Source organism: Tupaia chinensis, unplaced genomic scaffold (genome assembly GCF_000334495.1).
Source record: "Tupaia chinensis unplaced genomic scaffold, TupChi_1.0 Scaffold146140_1, whole genome shotgun sequence".
Lineage (NCBI taxonomy): Eukaryota > Metazoa > Chordata > Mammalia > Scandentia > Tupaiidae > Tupaia > Tupaia belangeri.
In genome coordinates, this window is record NW_006205995.1 from 2665006 (window position 1) to 2679377 (window position 14372).

General features: G+C 46.8%; 1 protein-coding gene and 1 pseudogene across 2 annotated transcripts in view; one reads left to right on the plus strand and one right to left on the minus strand.

Moving 5' to 3' along the window:
* Positions 1-1819: 1819 nt before the first annotated feature.
* USP50 (ubiquitin specific peptidase 50) overlaps positions 1820-14372 on the plus strand; it is a 44492-nt gene continuing 31939 nt past the window's right edge. For both annotated transcript variants that reach the window (XM_006168760.1, XM_014584259.1), the window contains exons 1-3: positions 1820-2034; positions 4702-4896; positions 5166-5361. In XM_006168760.1, coding sequence (XP_006168822.1) covers positions 1982-2034; positions 4702-4896; positions 5166-5361 — 444 coding nt within the window. In that variant the 5' untranslated portion in view covers positions 1820-1981. The remainder of the gene's footprint in view (positions 2035-4701; positions 4897-5165; positions 5362-14372) is intronic.
* Positions 9548-10704, minus strand: LOC102481691 (TIP41-like protein; annotated as a pseudogene).

Consider the following 14372-nt stretch of genomic DNA (forward strand, 5'->3'; position numbering starts at 1 on the left):
TGCACTATTCATGATTATAACTCAAAAAACTATCCTGCAAACATCACGGTGACAATTACCCACTGTCGACACTTCCATTCAGCATTTTACCGAAGGGCCTAACTAGTCAAGAAAAGTATAAAATAAAGGATATAGATACTGGAAAGGGGAAATATATTTTTTGTTTGTTTTTCAGATAACTTAAATATGTTTGTAAAAAAACCCAAAGACCTGGGACCAGCAGTTGGCATAATGGCTATGTCACTGGACTCCCATGGAGTCAACCGCGGTTCAAGTCCCAGACTCGGTGGCTTAAAAAACTCACACCGGGTGCATGTGCGTGTGTGCCCAAGATCCCGAGAGGAGAATGGAGGAGAAGGAATTGTGGCATGGCCATCCCCCCTGGGGGGTGATTTCTCGCTTTCTGTCTCTCTGGTGAGCACACATGCCCTATAGCAAAAACCTCTCAAAAAACAAACAAACAAAAAAGACCTATATAAAATTTAGAGTTAACAGCAAGCAGATGGTATGGTGGACCCCACATGGCCAACCACAGTTCAAGTCCCAGACCTGGTGGCTTGCTTTCTCACTTTCCCTATCTTTTTGGTCAAATTCAAAAAGAATGACAATGTTAAATAAAATTAAATAAATAGTACTTTAAAAGAATTTGGAGTTAAGTAAGGTTGGATTGGTTCCTGGGTATAAGATCGCTATAAGGCAGATAATTACATTTTTTACCTACCGGAATCAAACAAAATAAAAATTGCTTTAATTACCGGAGGACACATTCACTTGCCAAAGAGAAAGCAGAGAGAGTGCGAGCTCCCCACAATGGGGCATGGTCACACCGCGATCCCTTCTCCATTTCGCCATCCTGTTGGCATTTGGGGCACATGTGCGCACAAGCCCAGTGTGTTTTTTGAGTCACTGGGACCAAGATTCAAAATGCATAGTCAGCCATGTGGGAGCCAGCTCTCTTAACCTCTGTGCTACAGGGCCAGCCCCAAACAACGTAGTAAGGATTAGGAGACACTGAGGACTTGGCAGAGCTCACTGACAAAAGGCTCTCTTTCTACTAAGGTGCTTTCTTTTCTTTCTCTTTTTTTTTAAAATTATATATCTTATTTGTTATTAACGTTATTTTTTAATTCAATACTGTGCATGTGTGCTCACCAGAGAGAGACAGAGAGAGAGAAAGAGGGAAAGTGAGAAAGCAAACCACCAGGTCTAGGATTCAAATCACGTCAGCTGTGTGGGTCCAGTGAGGTAGCCAATCACCACGCCACCTGCTGGCCCCCCGAGGTGCTTCCTTAAGCACAGTTTTCTGTGAAGACTATGAGAGCTCAGAAGATCATGTGTGTTCTGCTACTTTTGAGCTAATAAGATCTCTAAGAAACCCCGTGTGGAACCAGTACTGTGTGCGTCTCTGCACCCCGTCCCCCTGCCCATGCATGAGTGGACCGTGAAGAGGAATACTCTGCTCCATCCCAATGCAGAGCATCTGGGGAGCAGTAAGATCCAGCTCTCTTCCTCCCCAGGGTAAAAATCATACCCTCGGGGCTCCTAGGAGTGGGGCGGTCCTTCCAGTGCCAGGCACAGGCAGGGTCGCCATAGCCCCGCTAACTCCGTGGAGGTTAACCTGTTGTGCACCGCGTACGGCAGATGTGTGCGTGCGTGTGTAAGAGACAGATGCACAAGCAGTCTGGGCGGTGGAGGAAGAGCTGTGCTGTGTGCGGTTCACGCTGAGCTCTAGCCTCTGAAGCACTTCCATCAGCCAGGCAGCAGTGTCCTCATGGCAACACTCTAGAATCCTGAGGATGAATGGGAGGGATTATGATGTTTGGAAAAATCCGAGTGGGAATGGCGCTGACTCAGGCAAAGCCAGTTCGCAGTGGTGAAGGTGGGAGGAGCCTGTAACCAGCCGGAGCCACAGGCTTGGAGCGATGAGAAGCATCAGATGTAGCTCCTGAGAGGAAGTGAAGTCCGACGAGGGTCCATCGCAATGACTTCCCGGCCATCTTTCCCTCCGGATGACTTCGGGGCCTACTACGTCCTGTGAGCCTCTGTCTCCTAGAGCTTTCTAGAGGGGCTCAGTCGGGGGGAGAGTGATGCCGGGAGGAGTCGAGGATACCTGCCAGGCTGGGAAGGGTTCCACCAGGTGTGACCCATGAGGGACCCCCAAAGGGAAGGGAAGACAGCAAATAGCACTTACAAAAGGAAACTGCACGGGGAGAGGAGGCCTCCCTGGGAACTCGCAGGTTCTCTCTGGCCAGTTTGTACGAAACTCTAATTCTACCGTTTACTGCTGTTAAGGACATCCTAGATCAGTCACAAAAAGTTGTTTTTTCCCCTTTAGATTTTTGCTATAGGATGCATGCACTTACTAGAGAAAGAGAGGGTGAGAAATCACCCCCTGGTTTCCTTTCCATCTGGCGGCAGCCATCAGGGAGTTATATGTTGGTGTTTAAAATGCATGGTATAATAGGCATAAAAATAAATTCTTTAAAACAATGAAAAAGAAAAAAAAAAAGTCACTCCCTCGGGGATGGCCACGCTGCAATCCCTTCTCCTCCATTCTCCTCCCAGGATCTTGGGCACACGTGCACATGCACCTGGCGTGAGTTTCAAGCCACCAGGTCTGCGACTCGAACTGCACTAGACCACATGGGAATTCAGTGATGTAGCCACTGTGCCATCTGGTGACCCCAATATATGGCAATAATTGTTATTAACAATTTTCTTTTTTTTTAGAGAGAGATATTTTTGCTATAGGGTGCCTGTGCTTGCCAGAGAAACAGAGAGAGAGAAACAGAAAGTGAGAAATCATCCCCCCCACCCCCCCGTGGGAGGTCATGCCACAATCCCTTCTCTTTCATTCTCCTCTTTGGATTTTGGGCACATAAGCACAACGCCCCCCCGTCAGTCTTAAGCTGCTGGGTCGGGACTCACACCGTGGTCGACTATGTGGGAATCCAGAGACATAAACATTATGCCATCTGCTGCTCCCAACAATGTTCTATTATTAGTATTACTACTACTAATAAATACTTGCCCTGCAAAAAAGGAAAAACTTACTCAGTAGGAAAGCTTGTGTTTTTAGCCAAGCAATTCTAGGACTCTGAAAGATACATATATATTCACTTCTCTTCCTTTGGTCTTATTAACTTTATTTATTTATTTATTCATTTTAATTTGACCAGAGAGAGAGAGAGAAAGTGAGACAGCAAGCCGCCAGGTCCAGAGCTTGAACTGCAGACAGCCATATGGGAGTCCAGTGCCCCTAACCACCATGCTCCCTGCGTCCCCCACATGCACTTTCTATCATGAATAAAAAGCAAAACAAAAATGTCAAAAAAAATTTAACAAAATAAAGATCGCCAGGGGCCAGCAAAATGGCATGGTGGTTAAGGTATTGGAGTCCCGCATGACCACCTTTTTGAGTTTGAGTCCTGGACCTGGTGACATGCTTTCTCACTTTCCCTCTCTCTCTGGCCAAATTAGAAAATAATACTTTATTATTATTTTCTAATAATAATACTTTATTCATTATTATTTTCTAATAATAATACTTTATTATTATTTCCTAATTTGACCAGAGAGAGAGAGAGAGAGAGGGAAAGTGAGAAAGGAAGCCACCAGGTCCAAGACTTGAACCATGATTGGCCATGTGGGAGTCCAATGCCTTTAGTTACCATGCCAGCCACATACCTGCCAGCCACAATAATTCTCCTTTTTAAAAAAATAATGATTTAATTTAACTTTATTTATTTTAACTTGACCAGAGAGGGACAGAGTGAGAGAGAGAAAAAGTGAAAAAGCAAGCTGTCAGGTCCAGGACTTGAACCATGGTTGGCCATGTGCCCTTAATAAATAAAGAATTCTTTTTTTAAAAAAGGAAAAAAGGGACCAGCAGTTAGCGTAATGGCTATGTCGCTGGACTCCCACATAGGTTCGAGTCCCGGACCCGGTGGCTTAAACTCACGCCGGGCACGTGTGCGTGCATGCCCAAGATCCCGAGAGGAGAATGGAGGAGAAGGGATTGCGGCGTGGCCATCCCCTCTGGGGGGAGATATCTCACTTTCTATCTCTCTGTCTCTGTCTGGCGAGTGCACATGCCCTATAGCAAAAACCTCTCCAAAAAAAGAAAAAAAGATCTCAGGGACCAGCATGTGCCATGGTGGTTAAGGCACTGGACTACAACATGGCCAACCCCTGTTCGAGTCCCAAACCCGGCAGCTTGAAAAATCACACCAACGCATATGTGTGTGTGTGTATGTCCAAAATCCAAAGAGGATAATGGAGGAGGAGGGATTGTGGCTTGGCCATCCCCTGTGGGGTTGATTTCTCTTTCTCTCTCACCGTCTCCTTCCGTCTCTTTCCAGCCAGTTCACAGGCCCTATGGCAGAAACCTAGAAAAAAAAAAAGGAGAAAAAATTATTTCTTTATTTTTTGAGGTTAAGAGGATTTACTGTCGTTGTATTTATTTTGTCCCCTTAAAATGCTTTCTTCCTGGGGTCCTGCAGGTAGCATGGTAGTTAAAGGTGGTGGACTCCCACATGGCCAACCATGGTTCGAGTCCCGGACCTAGTGGCTTGCTTTCTCATTTTATTTCTCTCTCTCCCTCTCTGGTCAAATTAAAAATAAATAAGTAAAGTTAAATAAAAAATAATTCTTTTTTTTTAAAAAAAAATGCTTTCTTCCTTTCCTTGTATACCGACACAGTGCAGAGTGCACGGATCACAAGGACACCCCTGCACTCAGTGAGGCTGATGAGAACCAGTCCCACATCGAGGGTGTGACCGGCCTGCGCAACCTGGGCAACACCTGCTACATGAACGCCATCTTGCAGTGTCTCTGCAGCATCTCGCCGCTGGTGGAGTACTTCCTGTCCGGGAAATACATGACCGCTCTGCAAAAGTAAGAGCGTCTGTGCGTCCTGCAGCTCACCCCTGCCCCCAGCTTCCCGGAAGTGGAGTTAAGGGAAGGAGGCCCCTGGAAGGCCCGCTAAGGGCTGACAGGGTCAGTAGAGGCTAGGCCGTACCTCGCCGGCTATCGGATGGGGGTGAGTCAAGCAGGAAGCCCAGCCATTTAGAAATGAAGCTCCATTTTTGGACCCCCGCTCCCTAGTGACTAGGGGCCTTCCTTTCATTAACTCAGCCCGAAACACGCCCCTTCCTTTTCCCAAGGGACTGCAGTGAGGTTGCCACTGCTTTTGCCTACCTGATGACAGACATGTGGCTTGGAGACTCCGACTGCGTCTCCCCAGAAATATTTCGGTCGGCTCTTGGCAACCTCTACCCGGAATTTATGAAAAAGACACAACAGGATGCTCAGGAATTTTTGATTTATGTCCTAAACGAACTTCACGAAGCTCTGAAAACAGTGAGTAGAATGAGTGGCCTTGAAATAGGTCTGCAATTTTGTTTTTCTTTCAGAGATTTTTGCTGTAGGGCGTGTGCAGTCTCTGGAAAGAGAGAGAGACTGAGAGACAGAAAGTGAGAGGTCATCCCCATAGGGGATGACCACACTCACCACGACCCCTTCTCCATTCTCCTCTCAGGATTTTGGGTATGCATGCACATGTGCTCGGTGTGAATTTCAAGCTGCTGATCTGGGACTTGAACCACAGTTAACCATGTGGGAGTCTAGAGCCTTAACCACTATGCCACCTGCTGGCCCTACGTTTGCAGTTTTATCAGCAACCAACACTTTTTATTCAGTTAGTTAATATTGCCTACTCTGTGCCAAGGGCTGCTAGGTGCGAGGGGTACTATGAAGAACATCCAGTCTAGTATTTGAATGTAAAATTGTATTGAACAGGGCCAGCAGGTGGTATGATGGTTGAGGTGCTGGACTCTCACATGCTCAACTGTGGTTCGAGTCCTGGACCAGTGGCTTGCTTTCTCAATTTCCCTCTTTCTCTTTCTCTGTCTCTGGTGAATACAGGTGCTATGTAGCAAATTAAAACATGATAATAAATTAAATTAATTAATTTTTAAATGTATTTTACCAAACTTACAGATCATCAGAATTAGCTGGGAAGGTTTTTTTCTTAAAGAAATATTTAATTTAATTTTATTTATTAATTCACTTATTTTAATTTGACCAGAGAAAAATAGAGAGAGAGGAAAAGCAAGAAAGCAAGCCACCAGGTTCAGGACTCGAACCATGGTCGACCATGTGGGAGTATACAGTGCCTTAATCACCACACCATCTGCTGGTCCCCAGGAAGGTTTTTCTTTTCTTTTCTTTTTCTTTTTTTTTTTTTAGTTCCTTATTGTTTATTCTTCTCTTACAAAAGACACCTGGAACAAATAAATATAAAGTGGTATGTGTTATTTTTAACAAGGGGCAAATACACATTTTCTTAGTATTTTCCTTAGGAATAAACTAACAAGTTTTCAGGGCACACTCATCCTACCCACCTCCTACTCTCCTTAATTAAAAAAAAAAAAAAAAAAGTCCATCTTTTAAAAAAGTCCATCTTTTAAATTCCTTACAACTTTTAACAATGGATGCTCAAAATAAGCGCTGTGAAAGTACTTAGGAACCACGAAATTGAAACGAGCAACTTAAAAAAACCAGATGTACCAAAAAAATCACATACACACATATACATGCATACATACATACATACACAGTGTGATGCTGTCCAGAAGCTCCAGCTAATGAGTATTCTTACAAGTTTTTCATTTCTTATAATGTGCCTGAATAAAGAGTCTGTTCCGTTCAAATCTGCACGGCAAATGAAACAAAGCTGAGCAGAGCGTGCACACAGCCTCCTGTGCTGACATAAATACAGCACATTTGCTATACGGTGAACACACCATGTGTTTTCTGATACCCCCAAAATCCCGATTCCTATACCCTGGAGGGGATGGCAGAGGTGAAGACCAAGAGTGTGACCGAATTTAGCCGTAAAATGCCCCCTGCCTGTTTGGCTCACAACAGTGCATTGAGCTGCGAGCAATGAGAAGTACCCGGATGTGTTTGCTTTACTAAAACATACACTCCGGCAAATACTTGAAGTGCTTTGCTAATGCTTTCAGTGAAATATTTTTACTTAATGCTTTACCAACAAGTAGAAATATGTACTACAGTTATTTCAAACCGGAACAAAAAGGGTAATTCTCTCCTCTGCCTTTTATATGTTTTTCAAAAATCCATTTCAAGGGACCAGCAGTTGGCGTAATGGCTATGTCTCTGGACTCCCACGTAGTTGACCTCAGTTCAAGTCCCGGACTCGGTAGCTTAAACTTAACACAGGGCATGTGTGACCAAGAGAATGGAGGAGAAGGGATTGCGGCATGGCCATCCCCTCTGGGGGGTGATTTCTCACTTTCTGTCTTTCTGTCTCTCTCTTTCTGGTGTGCGTATGTGACCTATAGCAAAAACCTCTCCAAAAAAAAAAAAAAAATCCCTTTCAAATACTACTTTACTTAGTGTTTTACAATCACTTTCCTCTTCATGAAAACCTTCCTCCCCAGTTAGGAAGGCAGAAAATAATATAAAATGTTTCCAGGGTCATCATCAAAATAACCAAGTGGATCTGAAACATACTTCGGGGTACTCTGTGCCCCCGTGGCCCTGTGCAAGTTAATTACACTTTAGTAGATCCCCCTAAGGTTGAAAACATGAGCACGGAAGATGAGAATGGGAAGTGTCAGAAAAAGGAGAACTGCACCTAAGGAAGAGCACCGGAAGACGGAGAGAGGCGAGTGCTGCCGTCCCACCTGTCAGTGTGGGAGACTGTCGGGGGCTCCATGTGCATAACAGCTTAAGTTCTCCAAAACAGTTTTTCTGGGTGCTGTATCTAAAACGTTCAAAGCCATTTAAAATTAAGGAAAAAATATACTTAAAACCTTTTTCAAAATCTTGTGGGTAAAGATCATTAAGCCATGAGATTCGTTTCACAGTTAGCAAGGCCCCACTCTAGAAGTGCGAAGAAACAGCAGAGCCCAGGACCAGCGGCTGGCGTAATGGCTATGTCACTGAACTCCCATGTAGCCAACCACGGTTCGAGTCCTGGACCAGGTGGCTTAAACTCATGCTGGGGCGCACATGCGTGGGAGCCCAAGATCCCAAGAGGAGAATGGAGGAGAAGTGATTGCGGCGTGGCCATCCCCCCTGGTTGGTGATTTCTCACTTTCTGTCTCTCTGTCTCTGTCTCTCTGGCAAGCACACATGCCCTAGAGCAAAAACCTTGCAAAAAACAAAAACAGGGAACCAGCAGTTAGCGTAATGGCTATGTCGCTGGACTCCCACGTAGTCAACCGCAGTTCGTGTCTCGGCCCCGGTGGCTTGAATCTCACGCCGGGCGCGTGTGCGTGCGTGCCCAGGATCCCGAGAGGAGAATGGAGGAGAAGGGATTGTGGCGTGACCATCCCCCCTGGGGGGTGATTTCTCGCTTTCTGTCTCTATGTCTCTGTCTGTCTGGCGAGCGCACGCGCCCTATAGCGAAAACCTCTCAAAAAAAACAAAAACAAAAAAAACAAACAAACAAAACCCCAGCAGAGCCGGACCAGAAAGCCCCTGGACACAGTCAGGACATCCCCAAGAGTCACAGGCACTGGACTCAGTGACTCACATTCGCCTCCTTGTGGCAGACAACAGTATTTCCACAATGGATGCAGACTACGCCCTCTGTCCACAAGACACAGGTACACATCGCTTTGTGACAACTGAGAAAGCCAAATTTAACTTGAGAACATACAAACCTGGAATATGAATTTGAAGATGGACAGTGCAAACAGCAGTTAAATGGAACCTGTCTACAACAATATTTTATTTTTTTCCTTTAAGGCTACAGAAAATCTGCACATAAGGCATTTAATTCCCATAATAAAAATACCCCCTTACAAACAGCCAGGGCATCCAGTCAGACTGCAGAGTGCTTGTGTTGTATCACATTCTCTCTACGGGAGTATTTCCCTGCAAGTGTCTGTAGGGTTAGGTCAATGTTTTCTGCAAATAGTAGATTCTCACAAACTGCTGCTTCGATTGGTAAACACTGGGGTATTTCTTTAGGTGCCGTGAAGAGAGAAGGTGGAGCATGCATTCAGTCCGCAACTGTGCTGTCTCGTGATGTGTACTCACTTAACGTAACATGCAGGCCTCGTCAGCCTCTAGGAGAGTGGCGTCATTCGTTCTGATCAGCACCCCACCCATTCTCAAGGCGAACCGCAGGCAGGTGATAGCTAGAAGGCGTCCCTCTCACTTTCACACTCAGGCTTGAAACTCCGTGATCATGAGGTTCATCCTCAGGAGAACTTCTTCCAAAACCTTAATCTGTGCTCTGGCTTTCGATTTCTCTGTATCTATATGATCTGTTGTAGGGGCAACCTTTAACTTGAGAGATTCGCCAAACAATGTCCCCTTATAATCTGTAGTTGGGGTCCAGTCATACCTTAAGAGCCTCCTTGGAGTGTCCGCCCTCCCCTGCTTCCCTCCGTTCTTCAGCCCTTGGTGGTGTTTACACACCCTAATGCGTCTGCGGCATTGAACTCTGAACTCGGCACCAGCGCCAGAGCCACGCTGGAGTCTTACAACGTGCCTTCCCAGCATCGTTTCAGGGAGCGAGGCCTACGCAGTTCATCCGCTGCTGCTCCACGTCCGCGGGCTTCATGCTGAGCGTCTCCGCTGTCAGCTACAGAAAATCTGCACATAAGGCATTTAATTCCCATAATAAAAATACCCCCTTACAAACAGCCAGGGCATCCAGTCAGACTGCAGAGTGCTTGTGTTGTATCACATTCTCTCTACGGGAGTATTTCCCTGCAAGTGTCTGTAGGGTTAGGTCAATGTTTTCTGCAAATAGTAGATTCTCACAAACTGCTGCTTCGATTGGTAAACACTGGGGTATTTCTTTAGGTGCCGTGAAGAGAGAAGGTGGAGCATGCATTCAGTCCGCAACTGTGCTGTCTCGTGATGTGTACTCACTTAACGTAACATGCAGGCCTCGTCAGCCTCTAGGAGAGTGGCGTCATTCGTTCTGATCAGCACCCCACCCATTCTCAAGGCGAACCGCAGGCAGGTGATAGCTAGAAGGCGTCCCTCTCACTTTCACACTCAGGCTTGAAACTCCGTGATCATGAGGTTCATCCTCAGGAGAACTTCTTCCAAAACCTTAATCTGTGCTCTGGCTTTCGATTTCTCTGTATCTATATGATCTGTTGTAGGGGCAACCTTTAACTTGAGAGATTCGCCAAACAATGTCCCCTTATAATCTGTAGTTGGGGTCCAGTCATACCTTAAGAGCCTCCTTGGAGTGTCCGCCCTCCCCTGCTTCCCTCCGTTCTTCAGCCCTTGGTGGTGTTTACACACCCTAATGCGTCTGCGGCATTGAACTCTGAACTCGGCACCAGCGCCAGAGCCACGCTGGAGTCTTACAACGTGCCTTCCCAGCATCGTTTCAGGGAGCGAGGCCTACGCAGTTCATCCGCTGCTGCTCCACGTCCGCGGGCTTCATGCTGAGCGTCTCCGCTGTCAGTTTCCAGGGCGGGAAGGAGAGGCTGGGGACCTCGCAGCCCGCAGGCGCTCAGCGGCGTTGGGGCGGCGGCCGGCTTCTCGCCCTTAGCCCGCTGCCCTGCGGCCCGACGCTGCGGCTTTTCTGCCCTCCTCGCCGCCCCCAGAAGGTTTTTCTTTACAGCACAGATTCAGAGGCGCTTGCTCCAAAGTTGCTGAATTAGAGTACCTGAGTTCTCGTTCAGAAAGCGTGCTTGGCATTTCTAGCAATCAGTAAGGTGTGCGGAGCGCTGATACACGTTCTCTGCAAATGACACCTCACGAGGGGCCAGCTGGTGCCTGTGGGTGAGGCCACATCTCATGGGGCCGGCAGTATGATCAAGTCCTGGACCTGGCAGCTTGAAAAACACACCAGGTGTGGGCTGGCCGGTGGCTTCGTGGTTAGAGGCACCGGAATCCCACATGGCAGACCATGGTTTGAGTCCCAAACCTGGTGACGTGCTTTCTTGCTTTCCTTTTCTCTCTCTCTCTCTCTGTGTGTGTCTCTGGTCAGTTAAAAAATAACAAATGAATTAAATAATCTCTGTGTGTGTCTCTGGTCAATTAAAAAATAACAAGTGGAATTAAATAGTTATATTTAAAAAACAAAACAAAACAAAAAAAACACCAGGCACATGTGCACACATCCAAAATCCTGAGAAGCAGGCGTGGCGTGGCCATCTCCCCTGGGGGTGCTTTCTCACTTTCCCTTTCTTTCTGTATCTCTCTGGCAAGCACACATGTCCTGTAGCAAATTGGAAAAAAAAAAAAAAAAAGGAAAAAAAAAGCTGTATAGACTACTTACCCCTCTTTACTGACAGAACAGGTGGGGGAGGAAGGACAGAGACACCGTGTCTGTCAGGGTTCTGCTGTGTCATTATTCTCTTACCTCCACTTCCCAATTAGCCAGGAGTACAGCACCCACTAATCATGTCTAGCATATTCATTTTGGCCCAGGAGCCCTGTGCCTCCCATGTGACTTTCAGCCACCCAGGTGGTATCACTGCCTGTCCACTATGGTGGCTCTGCATGGCCTAGGTTTTTAAAGTGGCGATCAGGGCTGGCCCTTTAACACAGTGGTTAAGAGAGCCAGATCCCAACGGCTGACTGTGGTTCAAATTCCAGCTCTGGGAGCTTGAAAACCATGCCAGGCATGTATGCACGTGTGCCCAAATTCCCGATAGGATGGAGAAACGGAGAATGGGTGGGGCATGATCATATTCCATCGGGAAATGATTTCTCTGTCTCTCTCTGGTGAGCGCTTGCAATAAAAGAAAATGGAAATAACATTTAAAAACATTTTAATGTCTATTTCTTTCAGGGCCAGCAGGTGGCATGGTGGTTACAGCATTGGACTCCCCCATGGCTGACTGCGGTTTGAGTTCCGAGTCCTGGCAGCCTGAAAGTCACACCAGGTGTGTGTGCGTGCATGCCCAGGGTCCCAGGATGATAATGGAGGAGAAGAGATTCAGTGTGGCCATCCTCCCTGAGGCAGGCTGATTTCTCACTTTCCCTTTTTTATTTTGAGAGATTTTTGCTATATGGTGTGTGCACTCACAGACAGAAAGTGAGAAACCTTCCCCCAGGGAGCCGGCCACACCACAATCCCTTCTCTTCCACTCTCCTCTCAGGATTTTGGGCACACAGGCACTCGCGCTCACCATGAGTTTCAAGTCACCATAGCTGGGACTTGAACTGCGCTCAACCATGTGCGAGTCCAGCACCCTAACCACTATGCCACCTGCTGGCTCCATCACTTTCCCTCTTTTTGAGAGAGAGATTTTTGCTATAGGGTGCAGGTGCTTGCTAGAGAGACAGAGAGAGAGAGACAGAAAGTGAGAAATCACTCCTTCGTAGGGGATGGCCATGCCGTAATCCCTTCTCAACTCTCCTCTCGAGATTTTGGGTATGCATGCACACACACCCAGTGTGAATTTCAAACCACCAGGTCCAGGACTCACTCAGACTGCGGTCGACCATGTGAAAGTCCAGCACAGCAATGTCACCATTATGCCATCTGCCAGTCCCTCACTTTCCCTTTCTGTATCTCTCTCCGGCAAACTCACGTGCTCTATGGCAGAAAACTTCTATTATGTGTCAGCTTTGCAGAGCACGGTGTTTTACTGCTGCGCCACCTTCTTGGCCCAGAATCACAATTTTTTTTTAAGAGGGATTTTTGCTATGAGCGTGCGTGCACTCATGAGAGAGAAAGAGACAGAGAGAAAGCGAAAACACCCCCCAGGGGGATGGCCACACCACAATCCCTTTTTCTTTTTTTTTTTTTTTCCTCCTCTCGGGACCTTGGGCACACACACATACATGCCCAGTGTGAATTTCAAGTTACTGGCTCCAGGCCTTGAACTGTGGTCAACCATGTGGGAGGCCAACGCCCTAACCACTATGTCACCAGCTGGACCCCCAGAATCACTTTTTTTTTTTTTTTTTTTAAGATTTTTGCTCCAGGCCACGTAAGCTTTCTGGATAGACAGAGAGACAGTAAGTGAGAAATCGGTCCCCAGGGGAGATAGCCACACCCCAGTCCCTTCTCCTCCATGCTTTTCTTGGGATCTTGGGCACACACACACACACACACACACACACACACGTGCCCAGTTTTAAGCTGCTGGGTCCAGGACTCGAAATGTGGTTGACACGTGATAGTAGTAACAAAACCATTATGCTATCAGCTGGTCCCTACACTACGCATTTTAATGAACTCTTAACTTTACCTTATTTTATTTTAAATTGCCAGGGGGTGTATGTACTCACCAGAGAGAGAAACAGAGACAGAGGGAGAAAACATGTCCCAGTGGGACATGGTCATACCACAACCCTTCTTCTCGATTCCTCCATCCTGTGGAGATTTGGGGCACACATGCACACGGAGGCACCCTGTGTGTTGTTCAAGCCACCAGGGCTGGGAGACAAACCATAGTCAGCCATGTGGGATCCAGCTTCCTTAGCCACTAGGTATGAGCTAACCCTGCGTGAACTTGAAAAACATTTTATTCATGATAGACAGCACATTCATGTGTACGAGATAGAGAAAGAGAGAGAGAGAGAGGGAGAAAGATGCACCCCCAGAAGGGTCTTGTCACACAGGGATCCCCTTCCCTTAGCTCTCCAACTCATCAGAATCTTGGGCAGGTGCTTGCCAGAGTGTTTCAGGTAACCCGGCTGAGGATTTGAACCAGTGTCAGCCATGTGGCATCCAGCATTGCACTTCAGTTATGCTATGCATTGCTCTGTGGAAGCTAGGACTCCATGAACGTTCTGAAGACTCTTAGTACCCTAATGAAGCTCTAACTCTAGTGTGGGGCTCTGAAACAAAGTGGTTTCTGGTAGCAAGGTAATATTCAGATAGAAAAATAAATCATTCCATTAAAAAATTGTTTCGATGGGGCCAGCAGATAGTATGATGGTTGAGGTGTTGGATTCCCACATGGCTGACTGGCTTGCATTCTCGATTTACCTCTTTCTCTGGGACCAGCAGGTGATGTGGTGGTTAAGGGCAATGCATTCTCACATGGCTGACTGCGGTTTGAGTCCCAGACCTGGCAACTTGCTTTCTCACATTCCTTCTCTCCCTATCTCTCTCTCTCTCACACTCTGTCCCTCTCTGGTCAAAATGAAAAATAAATAAAATAAAATAATTATTTTTAAAAATTCCCTCTCTCCACGTCTCTCTCTCTGGTGAGCACACATGCCCTATAGCAAATTTAAAAATAATAATAATTGGGACCAGCAGATGGCATAATGGCTATGTTGCTGGACTCCTCCCATGTAGTCGACCATGGTTCGAGTCCTGGACCCGGGCACGTGTGCATGCGTGCCCAAGATCCTGAGAGGAGAATGGAGGAGAAGGGATTGCGGAGTGGCCATCCTCCCTG